Source organism: Sus scrofa, chromosome 14 (genome assembly GCF_000003025.6).
Source record: "Sus scrofa isolate TJ Tabasco breed Duroc chromosome 14, Sscrofa11.1, whole genome shotgun sequence".
In the NCBI taxonomy this organism is placed as follows: Eukaryota; Metazoa; Chordata; class Mammalia; order Artiodactyla; family Suidae; genus Sus; species Sus scrofa.
Genome location: NC_010456.5, coordinates 41,685,199 through 41,701,350, shown reverse-complemented (window position 1 = coordinate 41,701,350; position 16,152 = coordinate 41,685,199). Strand labels below are relative to the sequence as shown.

Genomic DNA, 16,152 nt, shown 5'->3' with positions numbered 1-16,152 from the left:
CATTGTAGTTGTTAATAATAGCAGTAGTAGTAATAGCAGCCGTAGTAGCAGTAGTAGTAAAAGCAGCAGCTCCAGTTTATTGAGGGTAACTCTGGGCCAGGCATCCTGTTAATTGCTTTACATCACATATCTCATTGAACCATCCTCACAGTGTTGTTGCTGGGTATTATTTTACAGATGAGGAAACTGAGGCCCAGACGCAGGTCTCACAGCCAGTCAGCAGCGGAGCTGGGATTTGAACCCAGAACCCATGTCTATGCCTCAGCATCATAAGTACAGCACTGAGCCATAGAGACTCACATAGGCTCCCAAACCCAGCTGCCACCAGTCTGGCTGTCTGAAAATATACCCTTCCCTCTTCTCCTCCATCCCAGACCCTCAGGGTCAGAATCTCCAGGGTGGGGATCCAGAAACTGCTCGTTGCCACACTCCCCCTGGGACTGTGTTACGTCAGTCCAGCCAGTGGTTGTGTTCAGCCCTTAGGAGGGGAGAAGCTGGGTTGGCTCCAGAAGGCCTCAGCCCAGAACCGTGGCTTGTCCCCTCTGCTGGCCCTCTTGTGGGAAAGTTACAGCTGTGGAGACTAGAACAGCAAGCTGGCCTGCAGCGGCTCCCTCCCTCAAGGGACTGGCAGAATGTGCTAGAACAGATGGGCCCCAGGGAAACTGGGCCATGTTGGGGTCACTGTAGTGTTAACCAAGGCTTGCTCTGGTGATAAGGTTGAGGAAGCTGAACCCCAGCTGTTTGGTCATCACTCCCTGGGAGGTATTTTTTTTTTTTTGAAAGGGAGAAAGAATGCAGAACCCGCTGTGGCCACTTGAGGGATGTGATATCTGGGCTCTGATTCCCCTCTGGTAAAATAGAGGTGATCACATCCCGAATCTCCAATGAGACTTGACCTTCATGGCTGTCATGGAGATTAGTCAGTGATGGAAGGACTTGCCATAGAAGTCAGAGCTTTGAAGCCCTATGCCTGATTTTTTTTTTCCTAACAAGAAACCTACAGCTTGGTTTGATTTCTTAGAGACCAAGCCAGGAGTGTGACCAGGCTGAGCTCCTCATGTGAAGATGGAGCTCAGAGAGGGAAGGGATCTGCCGAATGCTGCGCCGCAAGTTCACAACCCAGTGAGATTCCAAACCAGGACCCCTTCGTTGCTGGGGACAGCCAGCATCACTGCCTTTTCCCCTTCCCAAATCTGGGACATTTAACCTTCTGGATGCAGAGGCAGCCATGGGGGATGGAGCACAGGTCATACTGTGGAGGTCTTATGAGTCCCAGCTCTGCCACTTACTAGCTGTGTGACCTTGGGCAAGTGTCTTAACTCCTATGAGTTTCAATGTATTTAACTCCAGTAGAGATAATGATATGATCTCTTTCAAAGGGCTACTGTGAGGATGAAATGAAATAATGTTGGTGAAATACATTGTACTGTAGCTTGGTACATAACAGACACTCAAAAAAGTGTTCTGTGAACATGATGGTGCCAAAGAGAGGAATAAAAAATCATTAATCCATCCATCCATCATCCCATTATTCATTCAGTCATCCTCCATCTATCCATCCATTCCATTATTCATTTGAGCATCCATTCAACCATCCTTCTATCCACCCATCCCATCATCCATCCATCCATTGGCTCATCCATTCATGCAGCCAGCAGACTTTGAGTACCTGCTCTGTGCTGGGCTGAGTGGCATAGAACTCCAAAGAGATACCATGGGAAGCTTGCAGAGGTAAGATGAACCCCAGGGTAGCACACAGCCTTCAGCACAGGTAGGTGTGCAGCTCTGGCCCCTTGATTGTTTTCCCTGTCCAGGTGCTCATCGCCAACAATGGCATTGCTGCTGTGAAGTGCATGCGCTCCATCCGCAGGTGGGCCTACGAGATGTTCCGAAATGAGCGGGCCATCCGGTTTGTAGTCATGGTAACCCCTGAGGACCTCAAGGCCAATGCAGGTACTTGGGTCCTGCCACACCCCAACCTTACCTACTCTCATCTCCTCTACCCTACTTAGACCAAGTCCATCCTGGACCCCAAACTGTGTTGCAGGATACCTCTGCTGAATCTGCATTTGTTTCCCTTTCCTTTGTTGTTGTTGTTGTTGCATCCATGGCCTATGGAAGTTGCTGGACCAGGGATCAAACCCATGCCACAGCAGCAACCCAAGCTGCTGCAGTAACAACGCCACATCTTTAATCCACTGCACCACAAGAGAATTCCTGATTCTCACTTTTCACAGTTCAAAACAGTGCCCTGTGACACTCTTATATTAGTCTTTGGCCTTGTTGATCAGTGCTTTTTTAAAAAATTTATTTTATTGACGTAGAGTTGATTTACAACATTGTGTTAATTTCTATTATATAGCAAAGTGAGTCAGTTATGCATATGTATATACACACATTATTTTTCATGTTCTTTTTCATTATGGTTTATCAAAGGATATTGAATATAGTTCACTGTGCTATATAGTAGGACCTTGTTATTTATCCATTCTGTATCTAATAGTTTGCATCTGCTCATTCTGGACTCCCAATCCATCTCTTCCCCACTCGCCTTCCTCCTTGGCAACCACGAGTCTGTTCTCTTTGTCTGTGAGTCTGTTTCTGTTTTGTGATGAGTTTTTTTTTTTTTTTTAATTAGTTTTTTAGAACATATTCCTAGAAGTGGGATTTCTGGTTTTAAAGAGCATGAATATTTTAAAATCAAAACATTGTGTTATATTTAATCTTGAAAAGGGAGAAAATCCTATTGTATGTTACAACATGGATAAACCTTGAGGGCATTGTGCTAAGTGAAATAAGCTAGTCACAAAAAATACTAGATATTTCCACTTTTATGAGATCCCTAGAGTATTCAGACTCATAGAGACGGAAAGTAGAACGGTGGTTGCCAGAGGCTTTGGGGAGGGGGAAGGGGAGTTATTCTTTCATGGGTACGGAGTTTGAGATGCGGGAGATGAAAAAGTTCTAGAGATCTTTTCCACAACAATGTCAATATACTTGACACTATGGGGCTGGGCACTTAAAAAAGTGATGAAGATGGTAAATTTATGTTATTTTTTTTACCATGATAAAAAACAAACGTTGTGTTTAATGGCAAAACCGTTTTAAGATAAACTTGAGGAATTTTGAAAACCTACCTCTGATCTGACTATCTTGATAGTTTGTTCCTTTTTTGTTGTTGCCTTCCAGCCTTTATCCAGACCCAGATATATTTTCATACAGTTAAAGTCATATTTGGTTTTCTTCAAAGTATCATATATGTTTGTCCATTGTTGCCCTAGAATCGTCATGGTTATCCTTTCAGTGGCTGCGTGTGGTGGCGTCCTACAGATGTCCCGCCCTCAACTTCTGACCCTCAATCCTTTTCTCCTCTGCTCTCCTGTTTTTGTTTTTGCTTTTCTTTGCATGGCCACACCTGCAGCATGTGGAAGTTCCCAGGCTAGGGGTTTAATCAGAGCTGTAGCCACTGACCTATGCCACAGCCACACCAGATCTGTGATCTACATTGCAGCTTGTGGCAATGCTGAATCCTTAACCCACTGAGTGAGGCCAGGGATCGAACCTACATCCTCCCAGAGACAATGTTGTGTTCTTAACCCACTGAGCCACAGTGGGAACTCCTGCTCTCCTGTTTAATTCCAGAGTATATCAAGATGGCAGATCAGTATGTCCCTGTCCCAGGAGGGCCCAACAACAACAATTATGCCAATGTGGAGCTAATTGTGGACATTGCCAAGAGGATCCCTGTGCAGGTAAGTCGGACGAGGTGCCCCAGTCTGCCCACAGGATGACGACCTGAGCTCTGGAGCAACCTGATTCTGCATAGTGGGAGGGATGGGGGAGCCAAGTCCTAGGAGACTCTGAAATCCAGGGTTGATAGGACCCAGCCCAGAGATTTGGGGTGAGATGGGAGGTGGGTTCTTGAAGGAAGACCTTTGTTCATGCCTCTCTGTGTTTGCAGGCAGTGTGGGCTGGCTGGGGCCATGCTTCTGAAAACCCCAAACTTCCGGAGCTCCTGCACAAGCACGAGATTGCTTTCTTAGGTAGAGTGTGTCTGCATGACATAGGTGGGGACTGGGAGGTTGATGGCCTGCTTAGTGCGTCATAGCCGTGTATGGAGGGACCAGCTTGATATTCCTGCACCACGCTTTCCTGGTCAACAGCAAGCAAGTACAGGGGTGGGAGGGCCCATGGGTAGGTCAGCCAACCCAGGGAAAGAAGGGCCGTTACCATGGTTACCACAGCAGACTGATGCTGGGGCAGACAGAACGCTCTGCTGGTGTTCCTGCTGGTATCGAGATACCAGCCATGTTCAGATTTCTAACTAGCTTTAGAACCCTTTCTGATAAGGCCACACCTTTGCTTGGGCTGTTCTCAGGCCTTTGGAATGTCCTCGGCCCCTGGGCCCAGAGCCCCTCATCTCTACTACTAATTAGGTAAAATGATCCGTATTGTCTGTAGCATCTGTTTGTTTCAGGATTCATATTTGTATTTGGAAACTTTGCTCAATTATGCTGTTCATCATCCTTGTGTGTGATGGGGGTCATTTCTTATTCCCCATAAGTCGCTGTTGCTGCTCCTTCACCTCTGGGCCCACAACACAGACTTGTGTATAAAGCAGTTCAGTGTTAAGTCCATACGTGATAGCCACCGAGGGTCTGCCTGGCCGTCTGTGCTCACCGACATGTTCTTTGTTCAGGGCCTCTTATTGGCTGCCACAGTAGCATTTTTAACTCTGGAGGTTGATGGTACAGTCACAGAGCCAGCCAGTTATAGCTCGCAGATAAAATCTGGCCCACTGCCTGCTTTTGTAAATAAAGTTTTATTGAAACACAGCCCTGCGCATTCATTGATGTACTGCCTATGGCTCATTATAGAAAACATTTGCTAACCTCTGGTCTAGCGTTTTGAGGTGCTGGCTTGCTCTCTTGGTCTAGCTTTTTGCTAGTGAATTTTGTGTAGGCCGCACAGCTCAAGTTGTAACTCGGGTTTACAATCCACATGTGTTGAAAGTTGACTGATGAAGTAGCAGGCTAATGACTTTTTTTTTTTTCTTTCCTGGCTTGATGTTAATTCCTTGAAAGCTGGGACCTGGGTACTTTTCTTTGTGCACTTGGTGGGCATCCGGCTTCCAGGATCTTGTGGCTAACTCTGACGTGATTCTGCTTCCGCCTTGCCTCCCCCACCTCCAGGTCCTCCCAGTGAGGCCATGTGGGCCCTGGGAGACAAGATTGCCTCCACCATCGTGGCCCAGACCCTGAAGATCCCAACGTTGCCCTGGAGCGGAAGTGGTAAGAGGCCCTGAACTTGACTTTGGGGGAACTCCTCGTCCCAGTCTTGCCAATGTGAAGTGAGGAGTGACCCGAGTATGTGTTTCTCATTTTTTCACTTAAAAAATTGAAATGATCAAGAAAGCTATCATTGTAGACAACCTAGAAAATATGAGAAGTACAAATAAGAAGTAGGAATTGTTTATAATCCAATTTTGACCATTGGTTACATTGTTATGTTGTTCCAACCTTTTTTCTAAACACAAGCCAGAGCTCTTATATTTAGTAGTTTGTGACTTGATTTTTCTCACTGACCTGTGTCCATAAATACACTTTGTAACATTTAAAATACCTGCATAGGGGTTCCTGTTTTGGCTCAGCAGTAACCTGACTAGTATCCATGAGGATGAGGGTTTGATCCTGGCCTCGCTCCATAGGTTAAGGATCCAGTGTTGCCCTGAGCTGTGGTGCATATTGCAGACACAGTTTGGATCTGGCGTTGCTGTGGCAGTTGTGTAGGCTAGCAGCTACAGCTCTGATTCAGCCCCTAGCCTGGGAACTTCTATATGCCATGGGTGCGGCCCTAAAAAGACAAAAAAATAAAAAATAAGATAAAATACCTGCATAGGCTTGTAGATGTACCATAATTTACTTACTAGTCTTCTATAGTTATACATTTAATTCCAATTAAATTTTTTCTAATTTTGAAAATATTAAAAGCCTCAATCTTGTAGCTAACTCTCCATGTACATTTTAATTATTTCCTTAGGATAAATTCATTAAAGTGGAATTTCTAAAATAAACAAGAAAATGTCTCAAGAGTTTCTTAACTATTTGATTTTTTTTCCCTCCAAAGATTGAATTTTAAATTTGGAATGAATAGTTTGTTTCTGCTTGGTTCATTTGTCTTAAAAAAATCTTCACAGGGTTTTGGGAAGTAGTGATTCATATGCAGATGACTGCATAGGCTCGAGTTGGGATTTTTTGTTGGGATTCATGTTAATATGGCTGTTTGTGGGAGACTCGGTCTGAATTCTCTTAAGCTTGATTTCCATTCAGGGTTGAGTCAGTCCTTAAGGAAATTAAAATCCACAATGGAAGCTGAAGGACTGTGTCTTTTTACAATATTTCCCCCCCTTTTTTTTTGGCTGGCCCAAGGCATATGGAGTTCCCTGGCCAGGGATCAGATCAGAGCCGCAGTTGTAACCTAAGCTGCAGCTGTGGCAATGCTGGATCCTAAACCCACTGTGCCGGGCCGGGGATCGAACCTGGGTCCCAGTGCTCCTAAGACGCCCCGATCTGCTTGCACCATGACAGGAACTCTGAAGGACGGTGTCTGTATTCTGTTAGTCCAGAGTGGCTTTGGTGGGAAGTGGCCCCGTGTTCCTCTGTTGTGTCTGGGCTGTTCTTGGGAAGATTCAGTGTTCTTTGTGACCCCCCAGGTCTGACAGTGGAGTGGACAGAAGACAGCCTACAGCAGGGACAAAGGATCAGTGTCCCACAGTGCATTTATGAGGAAGGTTGCGTGAAAGATGTAGATGAGGGCTTGGAGGTAAACGCAGATCCTGGGGGGCCCAGGTGACAGAGCCTTCTCATCATGGTGGTGGCAGCAGAAACCATCCAACCTCTAAAGAGGGCTGTTTGTCCTTCGCCCACAGGCAGCAGAAAAAATTGGTTATCCCTTGATGATCAAAGCTTCTGAAGGTGGTGGAGGGAAAGGAATACGGAAGGCCGAGACCGCCGAGGACTTCCCAATCCTTTTCAGACAGGTGAGCTTGTTGGGCTGTGTACTTTTCCCTGGGTTGTTGGAAGTTGTGTTTATGCCATTGTTGGCCATCAGATTCTTTCCACTAATAGTATTGTGTCACCATCAAGAGGGCATTTGCAGGAGCTAGAATATGCTATGTTGTGTGGCAAAGCAAATGCGTACATTTTTACCTGTTTGCATTGATCTGTACACTCTGTCCTTAGCTGTTCGATTCTATGAATCAGTGTGTCTATAAATGATTTCAGAGGTATCTGTTTGGGAGCATATCTGTAACTGTGTTTTTCTCAAGAGATGGGATATTTTGTAAATGTTAGCAGTTTCGATATTTTTAATGTTTCTAGATGATCGATTATTATTGTTGGAATGAAACATATATTTACTTATTTGTAGCTGGATTTCCACTTTTTTCTTTGGCCGCACCCACAAAAAGTTCCTGGGTCAGTGATTGAACCCACACCATGGCAGTAACCAGAGCCACAGTGATGATAAGGCCAGGTCCCTAACCTGCTGAGCCACCAGGGAACTCCTGGGTTTTAAAACATTGTTGTTCGCAATGTTCATAAAAATTTATGCTGATGGTCGGTATTTAACCCAAGTATTTAAATATTTCTAGGTTTTCTTCTGGACCTTGCTCACATGAATATTTTATTTCATTTAGTTAATTTATTTTTTGTTTAATTTTAATTTTTTTATTGAAGTACATGTGATTTACAATATTTTAGGTATAAAGCAAAATGATTTAGTTGTATGTATATATCTGTTCTTTTTCAGGTCCGTTTCCATTATAGGTTCTTCCAGGATATTCACATGTAGATTTTATTTTATTCATTTATTTATTTATTTTTGTCTTTTTGCCTTTTCTAGGGCCGCTCCTGCAGCATATGGAGGTTCCCAGGCTAGTGGCCTAATCAGAGCTGTAGCCGCTGGCCTACACCACAGCCACAGCAATGCAGGATCTGAGCTGCATCTGCAACCCACACCACAGCTCACGGCAATGCTGGATCCTTAATCCACTGAGCAAGGCCAGGGATTGAACCTGAAACCTCATAGTTCCTAGTTGGATTCATTAACCATTGCGCCATGACGGGAACTCCCAGAGAAGTTTTTAATTCACAGCAAAATTGAGTGGAAAGGACAGAGTTTTTCCATAGACCTCCCCACCCCCTCCCCCATGCACAGCCTCCCCCAAGCTTGCTTTTTTTAAATTTTTGTTTTTCTGTTTTGGGCCACTCCCATGGCATGCACAAGTTCCCTCGCTAGGGATCAAACCCATGTCACAGTAGTGACAACACTGAATCCTTTAACCACTAGGCTACTAGGGACTTCTCCAAGCTTGCTTTTTTTTTCAACTGCATGAGTGCAGTATGGAAAAAAAAATGTTCTCTGTGTCAACATTCAGACAATTCAGTGATATGTTAAGAGTTAAAAGGGAAAGGTCGCTTTTCACAACATCACCTCTCAACCCCTCCTCCCTTCTCAGCTATAGTCCCTGTTAGCTATTGGCTTTCTTTCTGGTACTTTTACTGTAGTATATACATTTACATAGACATGCATATAATTCTGTTTCATTATTTTTCACATAAGTGGGATCATCCCATATGTTATTGCAACTTGCTTTTTAAAAATTTATCTTGGAAATCATTCCATGTGAAAAGTTCTTTTTACTTCATCTTTAAGAATCTCTGGTCAGCATGCCTATAAGACAATGCCTTTCAGCTATTAAAAGAAGGGAGTGAGTTGGTCTGTAGCTTCCACTGAGGAAAGCTGGCTAAGAGAGGGAATTAAGTAGGAGGAGGAGAAGGCTACAGAGTAGTGTGTTTTGGTTTTGTTTTTGTTTAAAGAAACATTGTTTCTATGCAGACCTTAAAGGAAAACCAATTTGTACCCAACTCTTTTGTTTGTTGGTTTTTTTGTATCCAACTCTTTTTTAAAATCTATTTTGTTTGTTCCTTTCAGCAGCAAACCTTGATGTGGGTTCTCTGTTCCCAGACCAGGGATTGAACCCAGGCTGCAGTGGTGGAAGCACCAAGTCCTAACCCCTAGACCACCAGGGAACTCCTGTACCCAACTGTTTCTTTTTTTTAGGGCCACACCTGCGGCATATGATAGTTCCCAGGCTAGGGGTGGAATTGGAGCTGCAGCTGCTGGCCTACACCACAGCCATGGCAGTGCCATGATCTATGCCACAGATTTTGACAATGATGGATCCTTAACCCACAGAGCAAGGCCAGGGATCGAACCTGCATCCTCATGGATACTAGTCAGGTTCTTAATCTGCTGAGCCACAACAGAAATTCCCTTCTGTACCCAACTCTTAATAGCACATTTTCTCTAGGAGATGGTTGTGGGAAAATTTCACTTTCTCTGTTATATATTTTCATAATATTTGACCTAAAACCAACTAGAATGTAATGTCTTTGAAAGAGGTGAAACCGAAATGTCAGGAAAATCATGGGCATCATTGCTATCATCTCGTGCCTGCTTTGGATAACTTCCTGCTCCAGCCCTGGTTCCCCAGGGAAGAGCCAGCCACCCTGCCACCCCCCCAGGTGCAGAGCGAGATCCCTGGCTCCCCGGTCTTTCTCATGAAGCTGGCCCAGCACGCCCATCACCTGGAGGTCCAGATCCTCGCCGACCAGTATGGGAATGCCGTGTCCCTGTTTGGGCGTGACTGTTCCATCCAGCGGAGGCATCAGAAGATCATAGAGGAGGCGCCAGCCACCATCGCCACGCCAGCCGTGTTTGAGTTCATGGAGCAGGTGGGTTCTGCGGAGGTGGGGGACAGTTACAGGGGGGAGGCGTCTCTGCTCAGAGCCAGTAAGAGCGCTCAACCGTCCGAGTGGCCACAGGAGAGTAGGTGTCCCAGGAGAGACCAGGCAGGGGGTGCCCATTGTGGAGATGATTTCAGCCTTGGGTTTAAAATAATTTCTGCATGGCAGGTCCTCAGCCTGCATGTGGTGAGGGAACTAGTACCCTTTCTCCCCACCCCTGAGAAAACTGCTGGAAACCCTTCGGTCCATCTCTCTGCAGTGTGCTGTGCGCCTGGCCAAGACTGTGGGCTACGTGAGCACAGGGACAGTTGAATACCTCTACAGCCAGGATGGCAGCTTCCACTTCTTGGAGCTGAATCCCGCCTGCAGGTGGAACATCCCTGCACGGAAATGATCGCTGATGTCAACCTGCCGGCTGCCCAGCTACAGGCAAGGAAACGGGCCCTGGGGCTGCTTCTGCCCAGAGCGGGATCCCCAGTCTAATCTGACTTCCCTGCCCATCTCTTGGCTGGTGTCCTGGGCAGTGACTGTTTTAGTATGTGGGTAGCGCGAAGGGCCATGCAGGCTGAGAAACCTTAGTTAAGTTTGTCACCTTTGGCTGTATAGCCTTTGGAGAAACTGGCAGAAACTGTGGACCTTCTCCCTGGGAAAATCTATTTTATACAATTTCACAGTATTTGCCGACCCCCAGTACTCATTCATACACCTCTTTTTTCATTTGCCTTCTCCCATGGAGCCCTTTGAAACATTTCCCTCCACCCCAATTTCTCCTCCATGAAAAATTTTTTAGCTTTCCTTTTTATTAAAGAAGTTTTTTTCCCTTAAAAATTTTATTATAGTTGATTTACAGTGTTCTGTAAATTTCTGCTATACAGCAAAGTGACCCAGTCATACATATATATATATATATTTTCTCATATTATCTGCCATCATGTTTTATCACAAGTGATTGGATATAGTTCCCTGTGCTGCACAGCAGGACCTCATTGCTTATCCATTCTAAATGTAATTGTTTCCTCCATGAAATTAAAAAAAAATTAAAAATTTATTGAATCGTAGTTGACTTCCAATGTTATCTTAGTTTCAGATGTGTGGTAAAGTGATTCAGCTACACACATATATGTAGATGTACATATTTTTTACATTTCCTTTCATTATAGGTTATTACAAGATATTGAATATCATTCCCTATGCTATACAGTAGGTCCTTGTTGATTATATATTTTATATATAGTAGTAGGTATATTTCAATCCCAATCTCCTAATTTATACCTCTTCACCTTTGCTGACTATAAATTTGTTTTCTTTGTTTGTGAGTCTATTTCCGTTTTGTAAATAAGGTCATTTGTATCCTTTTTTTAGATGCCACATGTAAGCAACATCATAATGATATTTGCCTTTGTCTGGCTTACTTCACTTTGTAGGGCAGTCTCTAGGCACATCCATGCTGTTGCACATGAAATGTTAGTATCACAGGTGCACTATTTATCTGGGTACCATAAATCTGGCTGTGCTTTATACAGGCCTATCTTGTTTTATTGCACTTCTCTTTATTGCATTTTTTAAAAATTGCTGCATTAAGCAAGTCTAATGGTGCCATTTTCCCAGCAGCGTATGCTTATTTCATGTCCATGTCACATTTTGATAATTCTTATAATATTTCGAATCCTCCACCAGTAAAAACATTGATTCTCTGAAGGCTCAGGTGATGATTAGCATTTTTTAGTATAATGTAATTTTTAATTAAGGTACATACACTGTTCCTTTAGACATAATGCTATTGCACTTCATAGACCACAGTATAGTGTAAATGTAACTTTTATATGCACTGGGAATCCAAAAAATTTGTGTGACTCTCTTTATTGCAGTATTCCCTTTATCGTGGTGGTTCAGAACTGAACCCCTAGTATCTCCAAGGTCTGCTTATATGTAGAGAGTGTAAGGTTTTTTTCACCCCAAGAGCAAATGTTTGCCCCTTAGGAGCAATATCACTCCCACTAAGAATATGTCACCCAAAGTTAGAAACTCTTGAGGGACACGCAGTTGTTGAAGGCACGAGCCCCTTGTGTCCCCCTTTGCCTGGCAAAGCAGTAAAACTCTTCTTTTCTCCTTTACTCCCTCCAGCCCCCAAAAAGAAATTCTTGCATTACTGGAACTGCTTACATTTTAAAAATTAATGTCTCCTCCCTTTCTCCCTTTTCTTTCTTAAAAGTTTCTTTTAAAATTTAAATTTTGATTACATTTAAATTAATGAAAATTAAATTTGATGAAAATTAGTTTTGAGTTAGAATTTAATATTAAATTTCTTTAAAATTCTCCCCAAATTTTTATTCTGTCTTTTTTTGAACTATTTTTTACTGTAGGAAAATATACATGACATAAAATTTATCATTTTGACCATTTTAAGTGTATAGTTTGGTGGCATTAAATACTTTCACAATATTGTGCCGGCCCCACCTGTGGCACATGGAGGTTCCCAGGCTAGGGGTCTAATCAGAGCTGTTGCTGCCGGCCTTCGCCAGAGCCATGGCAATGTGGGATCTGAGCCATGTCTGCGACCTACACCACAGCTCACAGCAATGCCAGATCTTTAACCCACTGATGGAGGCCAGAGATTGAACCTGCAACCTCAGGGTTCCTAGTCGGATTCATTAACCACTGCGCCACGATGGGAATTCCTATTCTGTTTTAATATTTTGTTTCTTTCTTTCAGTTTGAAAGTTTTCAGAAAAGTTGCAAGAATAATACAGTTCACACCCACATCCTGTACCTCCATCCACCACTTGTTAGCATGTGGCCAATTTACCTGTGGCATGTGGAGGTTTCTAGGCTAGGGGTTGAATTGGAGATGCAGCTGCCAGCCTACACCACAGCCACAGCAACTCGGGATCCGAGCCATATCTGCAACCTACACGACAGCTCACAGCAACGCTGGATCCTTTACACACTGAGCAAGGCCAGAGATTGAACCTGAATTTTCATGGATACTAGTCAGGTTCATAACCTACTGAGCCACAACGGGAACTCCCTGGCTCAACCTCTGGAGAGATGTTTTGACTTGAACTTCATGCCACTTTGCCTCTAAATTCTTCAGATAAGAGCTTCCTGGGAGGAGTTCCCTTGTGGTGCAGCAGGTTAAGGATCCAATGTTGTCATGGCAGTGGCTTGGGTCACTGCTGTGGGATGGGTTCATTCCCTGGCCCGGGAACTTCCACATGCCATGGGTGAAATGCTTGGGAAATAGAGGCTTTTTCTTTTTCACTGTTTAAGGTTTTATTGAAGTACAGTTGATTTACAATGTTGTGATAATTTCTGCTGTACAACAAAGCAATCAGCTACATATGTGCCTATGGCTGTTCTTTTTCAGATTCTTTTCTCATGTAGATCATCACAGAATATTAGATAGAGCTGCCTGTGCTATACAGCAGGGACCTGTTGGCCAATCATCCATATATCTCATTGTGCATATGCTAATCTCAAATGTCCCTGTGCCCCCCCAAGCTGTTCCCTTTGGTAACCATAAGTTTGTTTTCAAAGTCTGTGAGTCTGTTTCTGTTCTGCAAATAAGTTCATTTGTTTTCTTTAAAAAATTTTTTTTTTAAGATTCCACATGTAAGTGATACCATGTGGTATTTGTCTTTTTCTTTCAGACTTGCTTCACTTAGTATGATAATCTCCAGGTCAATCTAGGGAAACAGAGCTTTGATTCCCCCACATATTTACCTAATGTTACTTACAGTCCACATGAAAAATTTCCCAGCTGTCTCAATAATTTTTAGCTGTTCTTTATGTGTGTGTGTGTGTGTGTTTTAATGTCCACACCCTTGGCATATGGCAGTTCCTTGGGCCAGGGATTGAAGCTGAGCTACAGCTATGACCTATGCTATAGCCGCAGTCACGCCAGATCCTTTAATCCACTGTGCTGGGCCGGGGATCAAACCCGTGTCTCTGCAGCGACCCAAGCTGATACAGTCTAATTCTTAACCCACTGAGCCATAGCAGGAACTCCTGTTCTTTGTTTTTTAAGTCCAGGATCCAATCCAGGACCACACATCCCATTCCATTTTCAGGCCTCATTAATCTCTTTAATCTGGAACCATTTCCTAGTCTTATTTTTTTGTCTTTGACCCTGGAGTTTGTAAAGAGCTCAGTCAGGGTATGTCTCCACTTGGCTTTGCATGGGTGTTTCTCCCCATGAGAGTCGCTTAAACACTTTGGCAGGATGTTACACAGGTGATGTTGGGTCCATTTGAGTGTGTCACATCCAAAGACACAGCAGGTTCAGTCTGACTGGTTCAGCTGGTGTCCATCATTGTCTCATTCCTCCAGCCCAGCTTTCCCTGAATCTTCTACCAAACCTTCTTTAACTCTGCACCTGGACAGCATTCTTCCTCACCTTCCACAGCTCTAAGAATCTCTGACTTTTATTTGATGCATAGGATGTCGTTTTGTGACTGTTGCTTCTTTTCCTGATGACACAGTTTGCTTCCTGGGGACAGAGTCAAGCCATCTGTCTTTTACTTGCCTTGCCTCTCCCGCCACCACATCGCAGGGTGTCCTGTGCATAGTAGGAGCTCAGGACAATTCCGAAATTATTCCCCATACCCCATCCTCCATTGCCTCTAGTGCCGGGCTCGGTGTTTGGGGACGGACTGTCCCATGAGGTGGATTTCTCAATTTCAGATCGCCATGGGTGTGCCGCTGCACCGGCTGAAGGATATCCGGCTTCTGTATGGAGAGTCCCCGTGGGGGGTGACGCCTATTGCTTTTGAAACCCCTACCAACCCTCCCGTGGCCCGAGGCCACGTCATCGCAGCTAGAATTACCAGCGAAAACCCAGATGAGGCAAGTTTGGGGGTCCCCTGCGCTTCCATCCTCCCCAACCTTCCCGTGTAGGGCAGATTCCGAACCTTAACCTGGACGAGATGCCCAGACTTCATAGTTTACAGACAAGGAAACTGAGATGCAGGAAGGGATGTGTTACAGCTTATCCACAGATGATGTGCGCCAGGTACTAGGCAGATGCCTTCATGTATCTCCTGGCTCAGTTACATAATAACCTTGTGGCTAGACATTGTTACCCTGCATTACAGGTTGAGAGGTTGGGGTGACCTGCCTCATGTCTGGGACCTGCTGAGGCCATAGCCAAGCCCCATTGGTGGATTTCAAGGTCACATCCATCTTTGGGATGAACAGCCAGGTTTAGGGCACAGGTCATTGGATTTCTGACCCCATGAACTTTCTGCTGCAGTAGAAATACAGTCCAGCTCATTCTAGGGAGTTCCTTTGTGACTTATTTGTCCCTGCAAATACCAGCCAGCTGGCATCTATCACTATTTACATGCTTACTACATAATTACATAATTACTACATAATTACTCGATAATCTACCTTTTTAATTTTTCCGTAATCTACCTTGCTTTAGCTGTTTAATGACTATATTCGAGAAACTTGGGATAAGAAAGGTTCCCCCCCTCCTCTTTTTAATGAAAAATTTCAACTCTGGTGACTGTATTAGTTTGGGATCTTTGGCTGCAAGCGAACAACCAGTTGTAGTGCTGGACAGGCAAAAGTGGAACATGTTCAGATGGTTGATAGCTTGTTCACAGGTGCCTGAAAGGATGGAGGATCATGTACAGAAATAGCTCAGGTACCTGGAACTTTCCATTTTTCACCTCCAGGCATGTCTCCCAAAATAAATGCCTCCATCACACGCTTTAGGAGCACTAATCCAGCAAGAGGATCCATGCTCAGCCCTACCCACCCCCCCAACCAAAATTATACTCAGAAGGGAATAGGACATCCCTGCAAAGGGAATTGGGTGTGTGTGAGCATCAGCAAGGGCTGTTGCTAGGTTTCCTTATCTGCTGGAATTTTCATAATCAGGAATTGGAAGTCCAACTCCTCTTTTATTTGAACTTTAATTAATTTTAAATAATGCAGTGAATTTTACTGTATTTATAGTTGTACAACCATCATCACAACCTAATTTTAGAATATTTCCATCCCAAACCCCCAGTCTACCCCTCACTCTCCCCCACCTGTGCCCTTGAACTTTTTATTATCAACAATGTCAAGCATATAAAATCAGTACACACATTCACTCAGCTCTATCAGTGATCAGCATTGGCCCATGTCCTATCTGTACCTCCCTTCCCAGTCTCAACTGGGTTATTTTATGTAACTGTTTTTAATTTTTTAAATAATTTTTAATTAAAGTGTGGTTGATTTACAATGTTCTGTCAATTTCTGCTATACAGCAAAGTGACCCAGTCTTTCATATATACATATATTTGTGTATATACACACACACACAATACATATATATATCTATGTATACAGA

At 44.0% G+C, this 16,152-nt stretch overlaps 1 protein-coding gene across 1 annotated transcript in view; it reads left to right on the top strand.

Annotated features, from left to right (window-relative positions):
- Positions 1 to 16,152, top strand: part of ACACB (acetyl-CoA carboxylase beta) — a 118,343-nt gene that overhangs the window by 38,566 nt on the left and 63,625 nt on the right. The window contains 10 exon segments of the mRNA NM_001206399.1: positions 1,815 to 1,953; positions 3,643 to 3,752; positions 3,962 to 4,043; positions 5,193 to 5,291; positions 6,713 to 6,822; positions 6,929 to 7,039; positions 9,588 to 9,797; positions 10,069 to 10,168; positions 10,171 to 10,238; positions 14,493 to 14,654. Of these exon segments, the coding sequence (NP_001193328.1) occupies positions 1,815 to 1,953; positions 3,643 to 3,752; positions 3,962 to 4,043; positions 5,193 to 5,291; positions 6,713 to 6,822; positions 6,929 to 7,039; positions 9,588 to 9,797; positions 10,069 to 10,168; positions 10,171 to 10,238; positions 14,493 to 14,654 (1,191 nt within the window).